This window comes from Hylobates moloch, unplaced genomic scaffold, assembly GCF_009828535.3.
Source record: "Hylobates moloch isolate HMO894 unplaced genomic scaffold, HMol_V3 SCAFFOLD_20, whole genome shotgun sequence".
Classification (NCBI taxonomy): domain Eukaryota; kingdom Metazoa; phylum Chordata; class Mammalia; order Primates; family Hylobatidae; genus Hylobates; species Hylobates moloch.
In genome coordinates this window covers 25,820,366-25,832,778 of record NW_026652295.1, presented here as the reverse complement: position 1 = coordinate 25,832,778, position 12,413 = coordinate 25,820,366, and the positions used below count along the sequence as shown (strand labels likewise).

Below are 12,413 nucleotides of genomic sequence, written 5' to 3'. Positions count from 1 at the left end.
CTATAAATTCAATAAAAATCCAATCAAAATTTCAATGTTCTTGGGTTTGTTTGATTTATAAATTGTCGGTCTAATTCTAGAAGTAATATGGAGGAACAGTTGGCTAAGAATAGCCAAGACACTCCAAGGAAGAAAAATTTTGTGGTGATACTGGAGACAGAGGTGAAATTGGTTACAATTATGAAAAAATGTGGAGGCATCTTGGTTTTTATCAGACCTTTTCCTAAAGTTGCAATAATCATGACTGTATTGTACTGCTACAAGATTAGACAAATTGATGTCAGTCAGAATAGAAACCACCAAAAGACCCACACACGTACACAAAAATTTAATTTATGAAAGAGGCAGTGTTACAAATCACTGGGGAAAGGATGAACTTTTCAGTAAATAGTGCAGAGACAACCACTTCGAAATATGAAAAATGTTAAATTGAATTTCTAACTCATAATTTTCACAAAAATCAGTTCAGGACAGACTAAAGACAAATGTGAAAGGCAAAATTATAAAATTTCCACAAGGCAGTAAAGAATATATTTATGACTTTGGGTAGGAAAGGATCTCCCCCCAAATCAACTTGTATTCAGCTTTATATGATACTTTTTAAAAACATTTACTTTCAGCAGGAAATAGGCAACAATCTATAACATTTTACAATTTCCAAACTCCCCTCCTCCAAAAGTCACTGTAAAAGTTAACAACATACGTTGCTGCTGTTTTGAACAAGAAAGATTTTCAGAGAGGGTGGACACTTCACATGAGGCATGTATGAGCTTTTCACAGGCCCACTTTGACATGGAGGGAATAAAGTAAAACCAGCAGGATGAATCCACAAACTGAAAACAGGAATCTTGGCTCTTTTAAGTGACACCATCTTGATGTCATCAACAGAAAGCCTGAGTTCTGCTACCTAACACAGTTGATTTTAGGGTTGCCAAGGCCACATCAAAACTCTTGGTTTAAGGAAGTCAAGTCTATGCTGATGGCATCAGGGAAAGAGGAGACACAAAGTTTTGGTTCCCCACACTGTAAGGCTTCCGTGCCAAAGTGGCTGACATGTGAATGTCAGAGAATCTCTCCTGGGAATCAAGAACAATCTTCAAAAACCAGGACAGAAAATCCTATTTTCCCTTATTTCAATTCAGTTTCTGAGATACACCCTATTAGTGGTACTTGCCCTTTCCACAAAAGACAACAAGGAAGTGTCCTGTGTGCTAACAACATAACTTAAAAAAGAGAGCCAAAATTCTACAGTTTTATAAAACTTGATTTAAAAAAATAGTATTTCAAACAGTAGAGTCACTATAAGTACAGAGCTATCAAAAATGTACATTTCACTTGGCATCCCCAGTGCCTTCCACTTTCTGGGACTGGAGTGTAGAGGCATCTCGGTTTTTTGCAGGGTTGTTCCCATCCTTGCCAGCATCTGCTTTCCCCTTTCTCCCTTTGGGAAGCTTCTCTCCCTTCTTTGCAGAGGCCTTTTTAGGCCTGGGCTCTGGTTTTGGAGGAGCTGGTTTAGCAGACAACCGCGCTGATCTCCTCTGTGGCTCATCCTTCACCTTTGCTTTATCACCTTTAGCATCTCCTTTTGCCTTTCTCTTGGGCATGGTGGCAGCAGTGTCGGCAGGTGGCTTGAGCAGTCCTGTTGGGTGCTTCTGTCCTCCTCACGCTGCTCCTCGAAAGATGTCTTTAACAAGACACAAAAAGTGTAAACCATAAAGGGAAAGACTGATCAATGTAAACATTAAAAATCAAATTTGACTATATTGTTAATAATTTGTGTATACCAAAAAAGATAGCATAATAAAAGTAAAACAATAAGTACCAGCTTGGCAAAGATATGTGTAACATATATAATGGACAAAATGTTAGAATCCTGAATACATAAAGCATTCCTATAGATCCATGAGAAAAGGACAAAATGAAAATTTTAAAACTATGGCAAAAAATGTTAAGAGGCACTTCTTGGAAGCATGAGTGAGGAATAAGCACCTAAAAATATATAAGAAGTACATATTAAAAGCATAGGATATAACATTTCATATCCATCAAATTGAGGAAAACCAAGTTGTCTGACAATATCAAGGGCTCAGCTGATATGGAGCAATCAAAACCCTTATGTACTGCTGTGTGTGTGTGTGCCAATTAGTGTATGTGCTTTTGGAAACAGTGGTTATTTGTAAAGCACTCTGCAAACAGTGGTATTGTGTAAAGCAATTTTACTTCTAGGTGTTTACTTAGAGGGATTCTTGGAGGTGTGGACAGGAGATCTCCACAAGAATGTTTCTAGCAACACTGTAATTTCAAAAACCTGTAAATCACCCAAATGTCCTTCAATAGTAGAAGGGATACATATATTTTGGTAGTATCTATAAAAGGGAATACTATTCAGCAGCAGAAACAAATAGATTACAGCTAGGTTAAAAAACAAGGATGAATCTCAAGAATATAATGCCGAACAAAAATAGCAAGTTGCAGAAGAATATGTACACTATAGATCCATTTACACATGTAAAACTATGACATGTTGAGGCCACAAACATATAGTAAAACTTAAAAAAAAAGGGATAAATAAAAATTGGACAGTGGTCATCTCTTGGGAGTTGGGAAAGGGATGTAGTTGGAGAAGGCATGCAGGTTAGTCCAGAGATGGTGGAGGTTGCGTTCTCTTCTTTAAACTGTAGGGGAAGCACATGGCTGGAGTATTATCTATGTCTTACACAGAAAAATTGTTTGCGTCTGCTCAAGAATTAATAAAAGTACTAAAAAATGTGGGTAGCCCAGAACACAGATTGAGAGCCACACAGGTAGGAAATAGAAAATAGTTTGAGTTTGAGTAATTAGGACTTAGGCCTAGGCTGGCATTCATGGGCACTGTGTGACTTTTTTTAAAGCTTTTGTCTATCATACCTTCTGCCCCACCCTTGAAAACATCTTCTGGGAAATTCTGTAACCTTGTGAGTGGCCACCATTCTACAACATTATTATTATTTTTTTAATCTTGTCTCCAAATTGCTCCAGTTTTTTTTTTTTTTTTTTTTTTTGAGACGGAGTCTCAGAGTCTCACTCTGTCACCCAGGCTGTAGTGCAGTGGTGCGATCTTGGCTCACTGCAACCTCTGCCTCCCGGGTTCAAGCAATTCTCCTGCCTCAGCCTCCTGGGTAGCTGGGATTACAGGTGCACACCACCATACCCAGCCAATTTTTGTATTTTTACTAGAGACAGGGTTTCACCATGTTGGCCAGGCTAGTCTCGAACTCCTGACATCAGGTGATCCACCTGAGAATTGCTTGAACCTGGGAGGCGGAGGTCGCAGTGAGCCAAGATCGTGCCCCTGCACTCCAGCCTGGGGGACAGAGTGAGACTCTGCCTCAAAAAAAAAAAAAAGAAAAGGTAATTGTGCCACTGAGACATACAGTTCTACTGATCGAACTACACCTGACCTGCTCTCTTCTTTTTTTTTTTTTTTTTTTTTTTTTTGAGACGGGGTCTTGCTCTGTCCCCCAGGCTGGAGTGCAGTGGCGCAATCTCGGCTCACTGCAAGCTCTGCCTCCCGGATTCACGCCATTCTCCTGCCTCAGCCTCCTGAGTAGCTGGGACTACAGGCGCCCGCCAACACGCCCGGCTAATTTTTTTTGTATTTTTAGTAGAGACGGGGTTTCACCGTGTTAGCCAGGATGGTCTCGATCTCCTGACCTCGTGATCCGCCCGCCTCGGCCTCCCAAAGTGCTGGGATTACAGGCTTGAGCCACCGCGCCCGGCCGACCTGCTCTCTTCTAAAGAAATCCTTGCCTAGACATTACATGGATTTATTGCTAATTTTTGTCTTTTTCCCTTTCTTTCAAATGCAACATTAAGGAATCATTTTAACAATTTTTAGGAAACAAAAGGAGCTACTCTTACAATGAAGGAACCAGTGAAAATCACTTCATCTAATGGTAGGGTGACTTGATTTATACCTGTTGCCCTAGTATAATTATTCATAATGTTCCCTTTTACTTTGAAAAGTGACCCAACTTGGGCAATGAATAATAAGGTTACCCCAAATATTCTGTATATATTTTTAGAGGCCTTTATGTTATCAGAGAATGAGAGTGTTTAACCAAAAAGTGAGATTTGGCCTAGCACACATTTCCCTAAGAATGGATACTCCATACCATTCTCCTTTCATCTCACTCCAAAATTGTTTCTCAGCCCATTTCCTGGTGTGAGAATGCTCACACAATCTCTTTTCCTGGGTTCAGTCTTCCTCGAGTTGGATCCATTGAAGTCCATCCCAAGTAGGGGGGCCATGATCTCCACATGTCAAGGGCCAAAATACAGCAGGTGACAAAATAAAATCAGGAAAAATAGGCCCCTGCCTGGATGCTGTATCTGAGTATATAAATACAGATTTAATTCTTGAAACTCACCTTTAGGAAGCTGATTAGGAGACCAGGTCACTGACTCTCTAGAGACCTTACAAATGTAGGAGACAGATACACACATAATGAAAAGGGACCAGAGAGATGGGTAAAAGCTCTTATCATTTCCATAAAGGACAAGGGGGTTGGAAAAGGAAGGAGCTCTCACCACACAGTGGTTTTAACTTAGAAGAAATAATTTGAGGTGGCGCAGAAGAGATTTTTAGGTAAATGAAACTCTTTTGTATGCTACTGTAATGGCATATATTATAAAATGGTAGATGTTATGCACTTGACAAAACCCACAGAACTTCATACAGTGAGTGAACCCTGATGTAAACTATATATTTTAGTTAATAATAAGCTATCAATATTAGTTCATCATTTGTAACAAATGTACCACACCAGTGCAAGTTGTTAATAACTTAGGAGAAACTGAGGTGGGGGAAAGGAAGTATGTGGGAACTCTCTGTATCTTCTGCTCAATTTTCTGTAAACCAAAAATTGCTCTAAAAACAGGAAGTCTATTAATGTAAAAAAAATGCATTTTAAGAGTTCAAAAAATAAGGTTAATGACAAAATATAAAAGTCATTACAAATACTCCTTCATGCATGTGGAAGAAAAGAAAAACTATTAACTGGCAGATACATCTTACCAGTAATTGTTTAATTTTTGGAAACATAGAGAAATGACTTTCAGTAGTATCATCAGGGCAAGAAATTATCAAGACAGATACTGAAGTTATTTTCCCAAGACATGGCAACAATTTTAAAAGTTTTAGAAACATAACAATTCTCCTTTGTTAAAATAACTCTTCCAATAACATTATATTAACAAATAACAGAGCAAGTTAGTGAAAGTTTTGAATCAGTCGTCTTCATTGCACAGAACTGGACTGAAATTCTCATGAAAGCTCTCATTTTAACTCCTCATTTAACCAGATTGCTGTAGGGGAGAAGAAACATCTGCTTCATCCTTCTTCCAATCCTTTTGTTAGCATGAAGACTTGCATTTTTATCATTAGAAGATTATGATGTTTAAATTAACTGGCAAAAATAGCTTTTAAAAAAAAAACTAATAGTGAAATAAAAAGCAAAATAGGGTATTATGGGTGGGCCCTAATTCAATATTACTGGTGTACTTATAGGAAGAGGAGATTAGGATACAGACAACATAGAGGAACACATCTAAGGATGTAGTGGGAGGTGGCCATCTGCAAGCCAAGGAGAGGCCTCAGAAGAAACTAAACCTGCCGACATCTTCATCTTGGACTTCTACCCTCCAGAAGTCAAAGAAAATTAATTTTTGTTGTTTAAGTCACCCAGCATGTGGTACCTTGTTTTGGTAGCCCTAGTGGACTAACATAGGAGGGAACAGTGTAAGAATTTAGTGACTCACACAGGGCGTGGTGGCTCACGCCTGTAATCCCAGAACTTTGGGAGGCCAAGGTGGTCAGAAGTTCGAGACGAGCCTGGCCAACATGGTGAAACCCCATCTCTACTAAAAATACAAAAATTAGCCAGGGGTGGTGGTGCGTGCCTGTAATCCCAGCTACTAAGGATGCTGAGGCAGGAGAATTGCTTGAACCCGGGAGGCGGAGGTTGCAGTGAGCCGAGATTGTGCCACTGCACTCCAGCCTGGGCAATAGAGTGAGATTCTGTTTCAAAAAAAAAAAAAAAAAAAAGGAATGTAGTGACTAGGGAAACATCTTGGATTAGATTAATTTGGGGGTCTCACCCAGCTCTCAAAATATATTTTTCCATGTTTTTTCTCTTTCATAGCAAGCAAATCCATGGACCAAAATGCCACCTCATTCAATACTCATTTTCACCTCATCCCTAGCAAACACAAGGCACATTTTAGCAGCATCTTTTTGTTCACTCGATGGATACGGAACTGGGTTTCTGGGAGGTAGTTCTAATTTGGGTTTTAGCCTCAATCCCACCCCAAAATCAGAAGGTTCCCCTCTTCCTCCCTGCCGCTTACTTAAGGAGAGATCGTGTTTGGGGGGAAGATCTGGAAGAAAGTTAAGAACACCAAGCTTAGGAAGGAGAGAATAAAGGATATAATTAAAATACAATAAAAAATGCACAGGCAAATGCTGGGCGCGGTGGCTCACGCCTATAATCCCAGCACTTTGGGAGGTGGAAGCAGGTGGATCACTTGAGGTCAGGAGTTCAAGACCAGCCTGGCCAACATGGTGAAACCCATTTCTACTAAAAATACAAAAATTAGCTGAGTGTGGTGGTATATGCCTATAGTCTCAACTACTTGGGAGGCTGAGGCAGGAGAGTCACTTGAGCCCGGGAGGTGGAAGTTGCAGTGAGCCAAGATTGCGCCACTGCACTCCAGCCTGGGTGACAGAGAAAGACCCGGTCTCAAAAAAAAAAAAAAAAGATTCATAGGCAAGATGCAGTGCGTTACAGAAGCAAGAGGTCACATGGTGTCAGTCACTCTCCAGGGCCTGTTTGTTCTTCATCTTCCAAAGTATTAGAGACGCAGCATGAGTGTCCATGGAGGTTAAGTGAGAGAGGCTGGGAGATGCAGGGGTAGAAAGGAAAGATGAGAAGACGCAGGGTGTCTAAAAGGGTAGGTTTGCTGCTGCAGCTTGCCAGAATGCATCTGGTTTAAAGAGAAGGAGTGAGCCATAAGCTCCCAGTCGCCCATCTGTAAAGGTTGGTTAGGGGCACACTCAGCTTCCAGGCTAAAGTATTCCTGCTAACTGGGATCAGAGAAAGATGAAGAGGATAAATCCTTGTCATCTCCTAGGACCCTGGAACCTTTGCCCCCTTTCTGGGCACCACAATAACTTGCTTATATTTCTGAGTAGTACAGAGGGGATTTTAAATGAAAATTTATTAGACAGGTTGCTGTTGAGCACATGCCCAAGTTTATTGTCTTGCTAACCAAGCTATTATCTTGCTAGCCAAGGTGTGGTCTTGTTAAGGGAACCAGCAAGATGACAAAAGAATGGACCTTTCAAGTCAACGTCTACCCAAGCAGCCTGTTTAAGAAAATGATAAAAAGAAAACAGCTCATTAAACATTGTCCTTTTCTTTTCTTTTTTTTTTTTTTTTAATTTTGAGGACCCACCAAAGAATGCAGCCCTTCTTTTCTCATGGTCATAAAAATATCACATTCGGTCAGGTGCCGTGGCTCATGCCTGTAATCTCAGCACTTTGGGAGGCCGAGGAGGGAGGATCACTTGAGGTCAGGAGTTTGAGACCAGCCTGGCCAATGCGGTGAAACTCCGTCTCTAACTAAAAATACAAAAGTTATCCGGGTGTAGTGTTGCACACCTGTAGTCCCAGCTGCTCGGGAGGCTGAAGCACAAGAATCGCTTGAACTCGGGAGGTAGAGAGAGGTGGAGGTTGTAGTGAGCGAGATTGCACCATTGCACCCCAGCCTGGGCGACACAGTGAGACTCCGTCTCAAAAACAAACAAACAAAAACAAAGACATCACATTCTTATCAGTTATTTGAGGGAACCTGGAGCAATATGATCTGAGATGCTAGGCTTGGCTAATCCCTAGAAAAAGTAGTAATACATCTAAGAAAGAAATCTCTCTTAGGGAACACCCGAGGCTGCCAGGTGGCACAACAAAACTTTCGCATAAAAGCGTTTGATTAATCCAATTAACTTGTAAGCAAGCCATGTGGCTAGCAGAGGTAAGAGGCCAAACAACAAGGCACAAGTCCTGATTCTAAACAAGTGCTGGTCCATTTCTTAACTTTGGGATCCATTTTTTCTTTGTGATGGGATAGCAAAAGGTCAAAGTGGAGGAAGACTCAGCCCTTGGGTGTCTCCTCAACGAGGGTTTCTCGAAGGTAAATTGGGGAGGAAGGGAGAGCCCACGGCAGGTCAGTCCAACCTGCCAGTCACCACCTTTTCAAGGCCACAGCCCTGCGGGAGCAATCCTTTCAAATCCCCTTCCTTCCTTCTTTTAGAAAGCCCCTAGAGCGCCGATTAGGACTTATCCCCGTCGGGCCTGCGGCTCTCTGTGACCCCACCTCTGGATTCAGCTTTTCCCAGGGATTCACACTCGGAGCTCAGGAGAGATGCTGCGAGTACTCTGGAGGTAGGAAGACAGGCGGGGCTGACGGGGCCCAAGGCCCCTAATCATGACCGGGGCCAGCTGGCAGGAGGGTCCTAAGTATACGGAGGGCGGCGGGACCCCCACCACGCCCCTCATTTTCCGGGGTAGCGCACAAAGTCTGTGAGGCACTTACCCGAGTCTCGTGGCCGTCCGAGGGGCGCGGGAATCCCAGCTGAGGCCCGTGACGCGCCGGAGCCCTAGGCGTGGGCAGGGCCAGCACCAGCCCTAAGATAGAGAAGAAGAGCGGAGCCTGGCACCGCCAGGAACAGGAAGGCGAGGGAAGGTGAGGATGCGCTTCCGGGGCTGCAGGCGGGGAGCCGCCCCGAGTCCAAGCCGGAGAGAGCCGGTTCTCCCCCTGGCGATACGTGTGTGAGCTTCTGAGGCCCGCCCTAAGCACCGCTGCCCCGATCTAGCAAGACAAGAAGACAGGAAATTTATGACGGCCTGAAAAATCTTTAAAAGATATACACTATAAGAATTTAGTAGTAAGATGAGGGAAAAAAAAATGTTTCCGCCCGGTTTCGAACCGGGGACCTTTCGCGTGTGAGGCGAACGTGATAACCACTACACTACGGAAACCAACTGAAAGCTTGTTTCTCAGAGCAGGTAGTTCTTCCTACCTAGTAAATACACTCCGTGTTTCTTCAAAGCGTGAGTTTTGCTGATGTGCGCATGCGTCTCCGTACCGCTCTCTCAAACCAGAAAAACCAATGAAAAGCTCAGACCCAGCCCCTCCAGTGTTCAAACTGAAGCAATAGAATTTATTCTACAAATGACTGAATAGGGAAGAACGCAATAGAGACTTTAATTTAATCTCTGAATGGTCTTTCGTTCTTCGGCCAAAATGGCCAGGCAAGGCTGGGCACGACTTAGGTAGGGCGAACGTTTCTCTGACGTAGTTGGCGTTACCACGTGGTCAGTGGCAGAATGCTCCGCAGAGAAATGATAACCCCATATGTTGTCGTGAGCGGCCCCTCTTGCTTCTGAGACTTCCAGGCAAATTTACCCTTCAGGAATTTCCTTACTCCTGAGGAGTCGGAAAGTTGTAAAATGAACCTGCGTGTACCGAGCCAGCCAGGAGTCGAACCTGGAATCTTCTGATCCGTAGTCAGACGCGTTATCCATTGCGCCACTGGCCCTGCACGTGCTTCGGTGGCGAGGTATTTCATAAGAAACTAGGTTGTACCCGTAATGTCTGGGTGAAGGCCTGTAAGCCGCGTTTGCCCGCAGGTCCAGGCTCGCAGCGCATGGACTCCCTGGTAGCTACTTCTGCACACGCCCCATAGCCTTCATTCCTTTCTCTGTCTGTCTCTGCCGGCTGAAAAATGGCGGTGAAAAGCAAGCCCTGCATCCTCTCTGCCCCAATATCACCGCTCCATTAATGTGTTCGTTCATTCAACCAGTATTAGTGTTCAAGGCACTGCAGATAACGGTGAAGAAAACATGAGAGACCCTTGCCCTCAAGATTACATGGCAGTGGCGGAAGCGGATAAGAAAGCACTAAATAAACACAATAATAGTGATAAGCGATTAGAGAAAAATAATAATAAAACAGGGAAAGAGGATAGGAAAGGCCAGCAGTGAAAGTGATGAATGAGAGATAAATGCTGATATCAGGAGAAAAGAGTGATCTGGAACAGGGAAAAATCGCTAGGGAAAAGGCCTGGAGGTGGAAGCAGGCTTGGGAGTTATGTTGAGGAGGCCAGCGCTCAGTGGAGAGAAATAGGAGATCCTGGGAGACCACCTCCAGCTTTATAGGCCCTCGAAAGGACTCTGGCCAGCTTTACAGGCCCTTGTAAGGACTCTGGCTGGTATTCTGTAGGAAACTGGAAGCCGTTGTACGGTGACGTGGTCTGAGTTTTTATTTGTCTCTCCATGGGTCTTTTTTTTTTTTTCTTCAAATATTTTACTAAGCAAAACTGTGCTAGGCATCCTCACTGCATGCTGCTTCTACTGCAGGGCCTTGATCTCAGAATTTGACAGCTTTATAAGGAGCATCATCAACCTGGACACACACATGAATGTTCACTTGTTCATTTTGAAAGCAAACAAACGTCTCATATGTGTGTGTTTTAGTTTGTCCATATTTCTGAGAATAAATCATCCCCATGCCTGGTGAGCATTTTAAATAAGTTGAGGTCTACTAAACAGAAGTAAAACTGCCTGATATTGAGAATATACACGTTGAGATTAGAAAATATTTGTTTTCAGTTCATAAGTTTTCAACAGCCCTTACAAAAAATATTCTGCTCTTTCTACATAAACATTAAGGTAGAGCTAGGTTATGGATTCCTCCCTAGGCAATAGCATGGGGATCTGTTCGTTAGGTTTTGTACTATGGGCCCCAAGGGCAGCTTGGTGATTCTGGATTCTATCTCAGAATAATACTTTTAAATATACAAAAGAAAAGATAAATATGTAAGATTTCAAAAGAAAACGAATTATGTTAAAATAGGTTACCAAAACTTTTTTTTTTTTTTGGAGACAGAATTTTGCTCTTATTGCCCAGGCTGGAGTGCAATGGTGCGATCTCGGCTCACCGCAACCTCTGCCTCCCAGGTTCGAGCGATTCTCCTGCCTCAGCCTCTCAAGTAGCTGGGTTTACAGGCATGTGCCACCACGCCCGGCTAATTTTGTATTTTTAGTAGAGACGGGGTTTCTCCCTGTTGGTCAGGCTAGAGCATCCCTGGAAGTCACAGGTCCCACCTAGCACCTTAAAAATGAGCTTTAACCCAGCTGGCTGTAGGCTCTGTCCACATTCACTCTCCTTAGTGTTTGTCTATAAAAATTTATCTGTGTTTTGCAGGCTTTGAAGACCTCCCTTGGGTGCCTCAAATTTCTTAGCCATGTTCACTACAATAAATGCTTTCGGCTGGACGCAGTGGCTCACGCCTGTAATCCCAGCACTTTAGGAGGCCGAGGTGAGCGGATCACGAGGTAAGGAAATCGAGACCAGCCTGGCCAACATGGTGAAACCCCGTTTCTAGTAAAAATACAAAAAATTAGCCGGGCGTGGGTCCCAGCTATTCGGGAGGCAGAGGCAGGAGAATTACTTGAACCCGGGAGGCGGAGGTTGCAGTGAGCCAAGATCGCGCCATTGCACTCCAGCCTGGGCAATAAGTGCAAAACTCTGTCTAAAAAAAAAAAAAAAAAAAAGAAAGAAAAGAAAAGAAAAAAAAAAAGAAAAAGAAATGCTTTCGCTTTGTTTTTGGAAATCTTTCTACATCTTTTCTGACAGTTCCAGTTTCAACTTCCCGTCTTTTCTTCAGCATATATCGGAGAAACAGAGTCCAGAGATATAAATCTAGATATATATCTATATATATCTAGGGTGAGGACTGGCAAGTCTGAAACCTGTAGGGTCGTAGGGCAGGCTGGAAACTCTCAGGCAGAAGCTGATGCTGAAGTCTTGAAACAGAATTTCTTCTTCCTTAGGGAGGCCTTTGTTTTGCTCTCAAAGCCTTTTAACTGATTGGATAAGGCCCATCTACATGAAGGAGACTCTTTAAGATTAACTGATTGTTAACCACATTTACAAAATAACTTCACAGAAACATGTAGATTAGTGTTTAATTGAATAAGTGGGTAGCCTAAGTTGACACATACAACTATGACAGTGGTGGACTCTTCTCTGTGTTTCAGTGCAGTTTTTTTTTAGTTTCACTCCCAGGCACATGGAAAACTGCACCATCTGCCACTCTCACATTGTTTTACATGACTGTCGGCAGTCTGTGACACAGCCACTTGCATCCTCTCCAATTTCAGGTGTGTGGAGCGGAGCCAATGTGAGGGTTCCATGGTTCCTAATCACAGTCGGAACTGAATAGAAGATACGGTTCACACCAAGAGTTCTGTAAATGATTGCTCAAAGTCTCAATTTGCTTCCAAGGCTCATCTCTGGCTAAACAACTCCTT

The 12,413-nt window shown here is 43.0% G+C and overlaps 1 protein-coding gene and 2 non-coding genes across 5 annotated transcripts; all 3 read right to left on the bottom strand.

Annotated features, from left to right (window-relative positions):
• Positions 1 to 313: 313 nt before the first annotated feature.
• On the bottom strand, positions 314 to 8,858 carry HMGN4 (high mobility group nucleosomal binding domain 4). Of its 3 annotated transcripts, none has more exons than XM_058432327.1 (3): positions 8,632 to 8,858; positions 7,701 to 7,831; positions 314 to 1,684 (listed from the first exon to the last, which is right to left on the bottom strand). In XM_058432327.1, exon 3 carries the CDS (start codon positions 1,602 to 1,604, stop codon positions 1,332 to 1,334), a length of 273 nt encoding a protein of 90 aa, XP_058288310.1. In that variant the 5' UTR covers positions 1,605 to 1,684; positions 7,701 to 7,831; positions 8,632 to 8,858; the 3' UTR covers positions 314 to 1,331. The 3 variants fall into 3 exon arrangements, with proteins under 3 accessions (XP_058288310.1, XP_058288311.1, XP_031996560.1); XM_058432328.1 differs by having other exon boundaries at positions 7,701 to 7,807; XM_032140669.2 differs by lacking the exon at positions 7,701 to 7,831 and having other exon boundaries at positions 8,632 to 8,848.
• A 146-nt stretch (positions 8,859 to 9,004) lies between these two features.
• Positions 9,005 to 9,077, bottom strand: TRNAV-CAC (transfer RNA valine (anticodon CAC)). Its single transcript has one exon. It is a non-coding gene; the product is annotated as a tRNA-Val (tRNA).
• A 487-nt stretch (positions 9,078 to 9,564) lies between these two features.
• On the bottom strand, positions 9,565 to 9,637 carry TRNAR-ACG (transfer RNA arginine (anticodon ACG)). The gene has a single exon. It is a non-coding gene; the product is annotated as a tRNA-Arg (tRNA).
• Between the last annotated feature and the right edge of the window lie 2,776 nt (positions 9,638 to 12,413).